At 48.1% G+C, this 12,253-nt stretch overlaps 1 protein-coding gene across 1 annotated transcript in view; it reads left to right on the forward strand.

Moving 5' to 3' along the window:
• The first annotated feature begins 4,563 nt into the window (after positions 1–4,563).
• The window catches only part of bmp2k (BMP2 inducible kinase), a 57,445-nt gene continuing 49,755 nt past the window's right edge, over positions 4,564–12,253 (forward strand). The window contains exon 1 of the mRNA XM_084439590.1: positions 4,564–5,475. Within this exon, the coding sequence (XP_084295716.1) occupies positions 5,331–5,475 (145 nt within the window). The 5' untranslated portion in view covers positions 4,564–5,330. The remainder of the gene's footprint in view (positions 5,476–12,253) is intronic.

Here is a 12,253-nt window from a genome sequence, read left to right on the forward strand (position 1 = left end):
GGTAACTGTATCTGTTTGTCTATTGTTCATTGTTTGTTAGGTTATGGATTCTATTTAAGCATGGCTCACTTTGTCAGCGCAATTTCATACATGTTTAGGGGCCGGGCAGGCTCAGCTGACGATCCCTCTTGTATTTCTCAATATTCTGAATCTGAATCTTCTTCCTAGGAAGTCTGACTTCACATGCATGAAAAATCACCAGACTTTGCACACAGGTCCAGTCCGAAGCCAGAAGTACTCACCGGGCATTATGGGCCAATAGTCCTGACGGTGGTGCTACAGCAAGCATTTAAAGTTTAAAACAAACAAAAAAATCATAACAAATCAGCCGTACTTGCTATCACTTTGCAACCACCACCAACATGTAGGCCCAAGTGAGCAGGAACTTCCATATGCTTTGAGCTGTCAGGAGTTATGAGGTTCATCGCTCTGTAAAAACCTATCAAACCCTACTCCTCCCACATTTTTGGTCAATTGATACTGCAATTGTTAAGAGTATAATCTTGTGCTTAAGGTAAAGTGCAGAAAGTAAATAACAAAAAAAGGCACTTAAAAGGGACAATACTGGTAATACTTCTTGAAGAGGTGAGTTTTGAGAAATATGAGCAGTCCTGATGTTGGTGGGCAGTTCACTGTGTGGCCAGGACAGAAAAGAGCTGTGACCATGTCACAACCTCAAACCTTGTTCCATCTCCTCACTGTGGCAGTTAACAGGAGAGAGAAGAGCTGTGGCCATGTCACAACCTCAAATCTTGCTCCATCTCCTAACTGTGGCAGTTAACAGGAGAGAGAAGAGCTGTGGCCATGTCACAACCTCAAATCTTGCTCCATCTCCTAACTGTGGCAGTTAACAGGAAAACATATGCCTGCACAAGTGTGTGTATATATTTGTCCACCTAGACTCTCATATATTTGCAATTTGTCTCCTTTCTCCTCTAACTCTGCCCAGCCCCGACCCATAGCTAGAATTTGGCCATTGTATTCTCATCAGTCACACTTTATTCTGTGTCCAGCAGGTGGCGACATTGTCTTCAAATCACTGAATAAAGGCTGAGCTATAATGAATAAAGGCAGGCAGACAGGCAGATAGATAGATAGATAGATAGATAGATAAGATAGATTAGATAGATAGATAGATAGATAGATAGATAGATAGATAGATAGATAGATAGATAGATAGATAGATAGATAGATAGATAGATAGATAGATAGATAGATAGATGGATGGATGGATGGATGGATGGATGGATGGATGGATGGATGGATGGATGGATGGATGGATGGATGGATGGATGGATGGATGGATGGATAGATAGATAGATAGATAGATAGATAGATGGATGGATGGATGGATGGATGGATGGATGGATGGATGGATGGATAGATAGATAGATAGATAGATAGATAGATAGATAGATAGATAGATAGATAGATAGATAGATAGATAGATAGATAGATAGATAGATAGATAGATAGAACAGGTCTGAACAGTGAAGCCTGACCTCAACACAGCCCTGGTCTGAACAGTGAAGCCTGACCTGAACACAGCCCTGGTCTGAACACAGCCCTGGTCTGAACAGTGAGGACTGACCTGAACACAGCCCTGGTCTGAACACAGCCCTGGTCTGAACAGGGAAGACGGACCTGAACACAGCCCTGGTCTGAACAGTGAGGACTGACCTGAACACAGCGCTGGTCTGAACAGTGAGGACTGACCTGAACACAGCCCTGGTCTGAACACAGCCCTGGTCTGAACACAGCCCTGACCTGAACACAGCCCTGGTCTGAACAGTGAGGACTGACCTGAACACAGCCCTGGTCTGAACAGTGAAGACGGACCTGAACACAGCCCTGGTCTGAACAGTGAAGACTGACCTCAACACAGCCCTGGTCTGAACAGTGAAGATGACCTGAACACAGCCCTGGTCTGAACAGTGGGGCTGTTCGCCAACAGGAAATGCGTACGCTAAGTTGACTGTGTATTGATATTCCAAATGTTGCCTGCAGGCATGTAGAAAACAAATTGAAAAGCGGGGTGATGGAATTTGGGACTTTAATAAGAAAATGTGACATCCAGCGTGAAGGAGTGCGTTGGACACATGCTTTGGACAGCATTGTGAGGCAGCTTGGAAAATGTGTAGCAATGAAGGCATACTGTACAGTACCTACAGTACTACTATGACAGGCCGAGGTATAGTCAGTCAGTCAGTCAAACAGTCAGTCAGTAAGTCAGTCAGTCAGTCAAACAGTCAGCCAGTCAGTCAGTCAAACAGTCAGTCAGTCAGTCAGTCAGTCAGTCAGTCAGTCAGTCAGTCAGTCAGTCAGTCAGTCAGTCAGTCAGTCAAACAGTCAGTCAGTCAGTCAGTCAGTCAGCCAGTCAGTCAGTCAGTCAGTCAGTCAGTCAGTCAGTCAGTCAGTCAGTCAGTCAGTCAGTCAGTCAGTCAGTCAGTCAGTCAGTCAAACAGTCAGTCAGTCAGTCAGTCAGTCAGTCAGTCAGTCAGTCAGTCATTGCTTATGGGGGTGGAGGGTGACCTGAGGGAAGACAGACAGACAGAGGCTCATTAAATCCATGTAATCTCCCAGAGTTCTCCAGTCTTTCCCTCCTCTCCTCCCTGCTTTGAGGAGCGAGAGAGAGGGAGGAAACTGCCTCAGACTGCCTGTCTGTCCAACCAGGGGCGGGGATCCTAGGGGGGTCAGGGGGGACATGTCCCCCCCAATATTTGAGATCATTAAAATTGTCCCCCCCCCGCCAATATTTACATTGGGGTAGTGGCATTCAAATGACCATACAGCCACGTAGGAAGATGTCCTCCCCCAAAAGAATACTCTTGCAAAATGTCAATGTAAATGTCCCCCCCAAAGATGGATCCAGATCCGCGCCACTGTGTCCAACCATCTCTATCATTAGACAACTCACCAGCGCATCCGTGTGTGAGAGGGAGAGATACCGTCGATGGAAGGTGTGGTACTGTAGGTGTCTCTTGGGTAAGGATGCTGTTGGGAGGATTATTATTATACTCAGTCTCCCGCGGCTAGACAGGCTTTTACAAGGCGGTCAATAAATGGGTCCTTATGGGAAGGGCCAACAGAAGTGTTCGTCTTTTGTTTTGCACTTCAACACATTGGGTGCATACCCACAGTGACAACTTGAAATATAGCCACTTACAGAATATTGCAGTCTCATGATGTAAATTAACAAATGAGAGAGTCTTAAATCGCTGGACAGGATTCAAAAACCGAAGGAATAGTTAGCAACAACCAACCGTCCGTCTGGTGAACTTGAGTAGCTGGCTGTACCTTTGCGTCTGAATATATTTATCTATAGATGTGTCAGACATATAGGGCGGATTTGTCAGACATAGGGCAGGCTAACTGCAGAGGCAATAACACACCGACAGGTGGCAGCACACCTCGCCAGAAGGAAGAACAATGAGGAGGAGGAGGAGGAGGAGGAGGAGGAGGAGACCCTCCTCGCGGAGCCCCTCTGGGGCCCCCAGCGGAACAGGATATCTATCCAGACACCAAGCTAATAGTCACATGGCCCACGTCTTACGTAATCTCTCTGTCTCAACCGTGTGTCTTGTCTTGGCTATTCACACCCAGTGACCGGATAGATTGTGATCAGTGATGGTTTAGTTAGTGTAACTGTAAATACAATTTTAGATTCTCCAGGAGAAGAGCAATGGAAATGATTCCTTTTAAAACCAGTGCTGGGTTACTATTGCAAACATAGACTGTATGTTTCTATGATGCTGTGTTATTAAAGTAAGCTAATCTCTTCTAAAGGTCTCACGTGTCTCATGGCAGTGATGCCACTTCCCCATAGGCTATAGGCTAACTAGGAAAATCGCTATTGAAGCTGACCAGTAGCCTCAAGCACTGTGTGAACTGAAAAACCTATCCTCCTTGTAGACACTTTATGGCTATTCCCCCCCAAGTGACAGGCCTACAATAAGTGACAGGGTGAGTCCAACCTCATAACATGCATTTGAGAAAACTAAACAAAAAACCCTAATTAGCCTACAAATGTTTTTGAAAAGGTTAACATTTCCTCAATGAATGTCCCGAATCACTGGAGTAGACTAGAGATAAAGGTCTTCCCTCAACCTAACCGAATCACTGGAGTAGACTAGAGATAAAGGTCTTCCCTCAACCTAACCGAATCACTGGAGTAGACTAGAGATAAAGGTCTTCCCTCAACCTAACCGGAGGAGGATGAGACGCGCATGCGCAGACTGTCACCCCCGCCGCCCCATCAGAGGAGAGACTCGACCAGGAGAGACCAATCATGACAATAGCACGGGGACGGACACCGAGCTGGGGTAGGTTGTCAGTCTGATTGGGCAATAACAAAACCACCCACTTATTCTGTGCTGGGAGAGAGAGAGAGAGAGAAACACTAAAGTGTGTGTGTGTGAGAGAGAGAGAGAGAGAGAGAGAGAGAGAGAGAGAGGAGAGGAGAGAAGAGAAGAGAGAGAGGGGGAGAGAGAGAGAGAGAGAGAGAGAGTCACGGGAGTCCCAAGTTTTTTTTTTTTTAATGACAACGAGGAGGAGGAGGAGGAAGACACGAGGTGGACCAGCGGAGGACCAGCGGAGGACCAGCGGAGGACCAGCGGAGGACCAGCGGAGGACCAGCGGAGGACCGAGGTCACACCCGGACTGGAACCGTGAGATCAACTCGGATCCGACCGCTCAGCTCGTCTACCTGCATCCAGCGCAGCTGTTGCTATTTCGGTCGGAGGTTGTAAAACAACCAGTTAGCAGAGCACGCTAGCTAAGCTAGGGCTAGCTTCACCCAACCCAACACAAAGACAGCCAGGGTTGACGTGGGGGAGATCATGCGTTGTGTTGATTAAGACACTAGTTAATTGAACACGTTGAGGTTATTTGCGAGTGAAGCAACGAACCAGGACGAAGTCGCCCGACGTGTTCCGAGCACCGGTCATGCTAATCAGGCTAACAAGCTAGTCACGTTCAGCCGAGCTGCCACTCATTGTTGTTGAGGTTGTCTGCAGACTTGGGTCCGACTCCCTGCTTGGATGCTAGCTGTAGTTGGCCTCAATGCTTAGTTTGTGAGTTATTGTAACCGTTGCTGTCTAATTCAAACGTCAGGTGAGCTAGTTTGCTGTAGGAACCAGAAGGCTGGTCCGTCATGACAGTCAAGCGGGAGTAGGAGCTCAACCAACTGAGTCTTCCCTGAACAGCTCGGAGGCAGAGTATGCAGGACAGGAACATATTAGGGTTGACTAGATAGGGAATTATCAATTCGATATCATACTAGCTGCTCATTACTAGGACTGTATCTGGAAAGTCCCGTCCCGAAAGCAAGGATGAAGAAGTTTTCTCGTATGCCCAAGTCTGAGAGCGGCGGACTGGGAGGAGGAGGAGGAGGAGGGTCGGGGCTCAGTAACTACCTCGGGAAGGTGTTCGCGGTCGGGAGGTATCAGGTCACCGTGGAGGAGCTCATAGCGGAAGGTAGGTGCCTTGACCCTAACCCTGACCCTGACCCTCACCCTGACCCTCACCCTGACCCTCATCCTCATCCTCACCCTCACCCTCACCCTGACCCTGACACTCACCCTGACCCTGACCCTGACCCTGACCCTCACCCTCATCCTCACCCTCACCCTCATCCTCACCCTCACCCTCACCCTCACCCTCACCCTCACCCTAACCCTCTTATCAGTATATGTGGCCTAGGAGATACCCAGCAGACTGAATCGCACGTATGCAGAGGACTGGCCACGATCCCCCAGTCTGGGTGGGACACGCACGCACGCACGCACACACACACACACACACACACACACACACACACACACACACACACACACACACACACACACACACACACCACCGTTTTGATATCTAGCTAGCTGCTGGACACGCCTGCCAGTTTCAAAGAGAATTAGCTGTGGAGTGACAGAAATGGGCCAATGTCAGATGATGATTTTTATTTTTATATTTGTATTTTTATTACTAGGTGGCCTACTGGGATTAGGTCCTATCACTTGTGACATACAAGTCTCATCCACGCCTAGCTAGCCCAGGTCTATATTGTCCTTCTACAACTGTCACCCTGGGCAGGATCACCCTCAGGCCAGCAACTGTAAATTCTCTGTCAGTTAGTCAGTCAGTCAGTCAGTCAGTCAGTCAATTCCCCACTGAACTTCTGTCACTGTGTGTGTCTTAAGTGCATCTTGGCTAGAATATTGTCCTTTCTTTTGCAAATGCCTAGCAGTCACCTATTTTCAGATCCTCTCCACACAGTTCTTTCACGTTATCATAATATCCTCTACTACATAGCATTGCTTAGATCGAGCTCATGCCATTAGTTTGGAGCTCAAGAAACTTGAGCCTGCATTAAACTCGCCTACGACTCATTTGGTTGCGCATCTGCCAATAACTTCACCCGTAGGCTCTCCTAAATCCTCACCTGACACTGAAGTTGGAAAAGCAATTGCCATTTTGTTTTTGTCAGACGTTGCTCAACATCCAACCCCCCACAGCAACTGACTTACTTGCTCTTCCACTTCTTGTTTTGAAACTGCAACTCATGTTCTAATAATGTTAGTACTAAATGGAACTCTAGTATGCATCTAGTGAGATTACTCTACTAGGCCTACTACTATTACTACTACTAATACTACTGAAATGACAACTGAAACTTTAGTACAGTTTGTAGAAGTTGCTGTATAGGGCCAAATAAGAATAGCTTTACAGTAACTTTCCCTAATGTAGATCACCAACACAATCTATGAGTAACCGTCATGCAGAAGTGAGGAAGGGAACATAAGGAAGTGGCTTTTAAATGGTTCAGCTCAAAAGGTGTCGTTCCTCTCAGGGTGAAAATGGAATGCCTCCCACTCTTCTGTCATACTATGAGTGTGTCACTGTCCATTATACACTATAAATAAACATATGACAATTGTGAATATAGATCTACAGTATATACATCTGGTTTTCCTCTTATTAGATGCCAAATTGTATTTGTGTTGAAAGGGACGGTGCTGTATTCAAGTCAACCATACCCAACTTCTCTTTGTGTCACGCACGTACACACTGACATGGAGGAAATATAAACATGACGCTGACCAGATCCCTCAATTATTTGGACATAAATTGGCATTAAAGCATCCCGGTTACGCAACCTAACCAGTGAGTGGTGAAGCAGACATGATGCTGCTAGACAACGCGTTCTCTGAGCCGCGGAGGCCACGAGCTTCCTGTGTGAGGAGGGGTCCAGGTTCTGTTCTGACGAGGGGGGCACCTACCCGTCTTGAAGTTGTATGGCCGATCCCGATTGCACTCTGTATGAACCACCAAGGCTGACCTTACTCTGTGCTGATATTTTATTGCAAAAAATTTGTCCATGCTGTGAGCCACAAAGGCTAATATTTTGTTGCAAAATAACCTCATATGTGAAAGTGTCGGTGGCTTTTAAAACATCCACGCCAAATGAAAAATATAACCGCATTTGGTGCTTGGTAGGTGTTAATTTCGAACCCTGTTCTGGCCACTATTCAAATATGTGACGGACCTTCTCTACGATGACACTTTGGTCACACCCACAGAAAACACTGTGGTCATTGACTCTTAATGCAAAATAGCATCTTTTTGGTCTCTTCGACATTCGCTGCTTTCTGTCATATTTAGTTGTCATTAATTTCACATTTCACTATGACTGTTCTCAAGCAACTGTTAAGATTATATCAGTGCACCTTTTCCTGCAAAAACTTGTCAACTAGCCATCAAGCAGCTTCCTGGAATGCTACATGCTAGTTTACCAGAATGCTACATGCTAGTTTACCAGAATGCTACATGCAGCACTGGACATAAGTCAGTCGCACAGAGCTGGTCTCAGGGTGCTCGGGGGACCAGGGGACGTGGACCAGGGGACGTTTCCTCTCTGGTCTCAGGGTGCTCGGGGGACCAGGGGACGTTTCCTCTCTGGTCTCAGGGGTGCTCGGGGGACCAGGGGACGTTTCCTCTCTGGTCTCGGGGTGCTCGGGGGACCAGGGGACGTTTCCTCTCTGGTCTCGGGGTGCTCGGGGGACCAGGGGACGTTTCCTCTCTGGTCTCAGGGTGCTCGGGGGACCAGGGGACGTTTCCTCTCTGGTCTCAGGGGGCTCGGGGGACCAGGGGACGTTTCCTCTCTGGTCTCGGGGTGCTCGGGGGACCAGGGGACGTGGACCAGGGGACGTTTCCTCTCTGGTCTCAGGGTGCTCGGGGGACCAGGGGACGTTTCCTCTCTGGTCTCGGGGTGCTCGGGGGACCAGGGGACGTTTCCTCTCTGGTCTCAGGGGGCTCGGGGGACCAGGGGACGTGGACCAGGGGACGTTTCCTCTCTGGTCTCAGGGTGCTCGGGGGACCAGGGGACGTTTCCTCTCTGGTCTCAGGGTGCTCGGGGGACCATGGGACGTTTCCTCTCTGGTCTCACGGTGCTCGGGGGACCAGGGGACGTTTCCTCTCTGGTCTCAGGGGGCTCGGGGGACCAGGGGACGTTTCCTCTCTGGTCTCAGGGTGCTTGGGGGACCAGGGGACGTGGACCAGGGGACGTTTCCTCTCTGGTCTCAGGGGGCTCGGGGGACCAGGGGACGTTTCCTCTCTGGTCTCAGGGTGCTCGGGGGACCAGGGGACGTGGACCAGGGGACGTTTCCTCTCTGGTCTCAGGGTGCTCGGGGGACCAGGGGACGTTTCCTCTCTGGTCTCAGGGTGCTCGGGGGACCAGGGGACGTTTCCTCTCTGGTCTCAGGGGGCTCGGGGGACCAGGGGACGTTTCCTCTCTGGTCTCAGGGTGCTCGGGGGACCAGGGGACGTGGACCAGGGGACGTTTCCTCTCTGGTCTCAGGGGGCTCGGGGGACCAGGGGACGTTTCCTCTCTGGTCTCAGGGTGCTCGGGGGACCAGGGGACGTTTCCTCTCTGGTCTCAGGGGGCTCGGGGGACCAGGGGACGTTTCCTCTCTGGTCTCAGGGTGCTCGGGGGACCAGGGGACGTGGACCAGGGGACGTTTCCTCTCTGGTCTCAGGGTGCTCGGGGGACCAGGGGACGTTTCCTCTCTGGTCTCGGGGTGCTCGGGGGACCAGGGGACGTTTCCTCTCTGGTCTCGGGGTGCTCGGGGGACCAGGGGACGTTTCCTCTCTGGTCTCGGGGTGCTCGGGGGACCAGGGGACGTCCTGGGGGAAGGAGACTCATCCTTCCCCTTTTACACAACCCCGAGTCAGCAGCTGTGTCCGGCCAATAAAAAGAATAAGGTTTCCCTGCCAAGAGAAACCGAAAACATGGGCTGTCTGAGAAGAGAGGCGAAGAGAGGGAAGCCCCCAAAACTAAAATGTTTGCTTTATTGGATTTGATGGCGGGGGGGGGGGGGGTTAGCTCCTTATGAATCTGCAGCATGCTTCTTCAACACTGCCCAGATTTAGGCCTCATGTCTATGACCTGCAGAAGAGGTCAGATCTAGCATTGAGCTGGATCTGAGTCATTTCTCCCCCCCCCCTCAGCAAAGGATAGAGAAATGAGAAGAGACACAGGATACATCTGTAAGCAAGTCAGTCTTGGCCTACTGGGTCTTCCCCACCCTGGACAGACAGGATGACTGCCTGGACCAGATTATGCTGACTCTAACCACGAGAAAAAGTTGCTGCAACTCCTTTCCCCTCGTGTGTGACATATGAAGACCTAATTCACAATAGTTCCTCTCAGTCTTAAAAGACTAATGGCAGATGAAGTGTTCAAGTGGCAATATGGGCTACAGACTGAGAGTGCTACAGTCTGATGGTATGTTTTGGTACCAGAAGGTCTACAATTACCAATAAAATATACAAGTGTGAGGTAACCAAATATGTCAGTTGTATTAACTATCCTTCCTACAGCCCCATGTTTATAGTTAACAGTCATGATAAGCACATGTCTGTGTGTGTGTACACATGACAAACAGCCCATGTATAGATTCATAAGTGACGTTGCAAGTCGACTTGGTTAACACAATCATTGACCCCTGGAGCTCAGTGTAACATGAGGTTCACAAGATGACCTCCCTATTCAAGGTAGATTAATGGTGGTGCCCAGATTTAGTTTGGGTTTACTTTTTCATATTTTGCCTGTGTACTTATCTTATTTGAATGGGTATCTTCAATTTTAAGATTTGACTTGTCAGCCGCAACCCAGTCGTGATTGTCCCAGGCATCACAGGGAGGATAGGGGAGGGTTATTTGGGGTTGTGGAGGATGCATTTTGAGGAACGGTAATCCTGAAATCTGCCTGGGGTGTTCAGAAACCAGCCATACAGCATTATTCCACAGCTAATTAGGTTCTGTAACTTGACCAGAGGCTTGAGAGATAAGATGGCACTGAGATTGCAACACCATGACCAAGCAAAAAAAACTGAAGATCATGTAAACCATAAAAATGCAAAACATGGTTTCCATGTGAACAGCTGGCGGGTTCTCATTGAACATCCTAGACAACAGACCTGGGTCAAGAATAGTAGGCTATATGACATTATTTAAACTACTTATGTCCGCTTGTCTGACACAATTGGACCAATGGGCTGTTCCCAAAAATGCAAACCCTGCCCCCTTGACACTCCAGGTTGACTCAAGCAAATGCTAAAGTAAGTGAGTTCCTAAACAGCTCCAGGCAGGCTCTAGGCACTGCGCATACATTAAATATACCCTACATGTATATTTGGCAGTTTGTTTCATGAACATAAGATTCGTTACAGGGAATAAGGTTAGTCACGGCACCGTTTAAGCTTCAGCCCTGGCAAGCTAACCTCTGGCAGAACCTAGCGAACACATTTCACCATCACCGTACATCACCGTACGTCGATATGTAACAACTATCGCCCACTGATTTCATTTTATCTCGTCTTTTCCTAGCTAAGACCAGAAAGTGACATGGTGTATGAAATTATAGTTATGATTTTTTAAAGCTGAGCCTTTGGAGCAATTGAGAGATGTAATCAATTGTCATTCGTATCCACAGTGCTGTGTTTTAGGTAGGCTTGGTACAGTATCAATCAATCAATCAAAGCTTTATTTGTATACACAGTACAGTACTGATCCCCGATGGGGGAATTGCAGTGTCACAGCAGCAGTCCACAAAGAACAGCAAAGAAGCACAATCAAGACTAAATACAAATGTACGAGTCATCTAAGCAGTCTTTTGCTATTGGTCAGTCTTTGGCCCATTCGATGGTCTCTTTCCCATGCAGATGGACCACGGGACCATGCATCCCATCTACATTATTTGCATGCTGTACTGGTGATGAATGGGCGCATTGTTCCTCTTTGTTGTCTTGCTCTAGCACCCTGTAAAGAATGCTGGTACGATGCTGCACTCGGCCCCGATGTGGAGGCCGGCTCCTTTGTGCTTGCTCATTGAGGCCCTCTGTTTCTTCCTCTCTTCAGGGCCGTCATTCACTCTGTGTTGGTCCAAATTATTATTTTCTACTAACTGGTTATCGTCCAGTCTGGGGAGGGCTTTTGACCGTAGTGTGGGGAGGAATTTTGGAACGTTGTAAGAGAAGGGAGGAAGACACGGGATACCTTGATTCGATTGGTTGGTTGGTACGTTTTCTGTGATAACCACACACTAATATGTGGTTAATAACCACACACTAAAATGTGTCTCCATAAAGATGCTCATAGAGATTGTTTTTGGGTCATACCGTGAATGTTAGTAGAAGTCACGATCTAGAACGGAAAGATCTTTCTGTAGAATGGGATGAACTGACTTTTAGAGGGAGATGGCCTCATTGTTCTGCTGGCCTTGAATGTGTACAGTATTTTCTCCACACACTGAGCACGAGCTGGAGAAGTGTCCCTGCTGGAAAGCTTAAAGGTGCCCTGACTTCCTTATCTGTCTTCAAACGAGCCGCCCTGTGCAGAGCTCCTGCGATCTGCACAGAGGCACTCCCTACTGGGAATGCCTTTAAAGGCATTTTACAATCGGCTCTCCAGGAAACATGTAGCTGTTTGACCTGATGTGACAGTGTTTTACCTGTATAGCATCACTATGACTCTTTCTACTGCCCTTGTACCGTGTTTGTATTGATTTTATGTATTATATATAATGTACTTATTTTTAGGTTATGTACCTAGTTGTTTTACTATCTGTGTGCCGTCTTGGCCAAGACTCCCTGGAAGAAGAGATCCTGTATCTCAATGGGACATCTCCTGGTTAAATAAAGGATAAATAAAAAATAAAAATCTCTGAGTGAGCATACAGTGAGTTTGTGTCAATACATTA

This window comes from Borostomias antarcticus (assembly GCF_949987555.1).
Source record: "Borostomias antarcticus genome assembly, chromosome: 6".
Lineage (NCBI taxonomy): Eukaryota > Metazoa > Chordata > Actinopteri > Stomiiformes > Stomiidae > Borostomias > Borostomias antarcticus.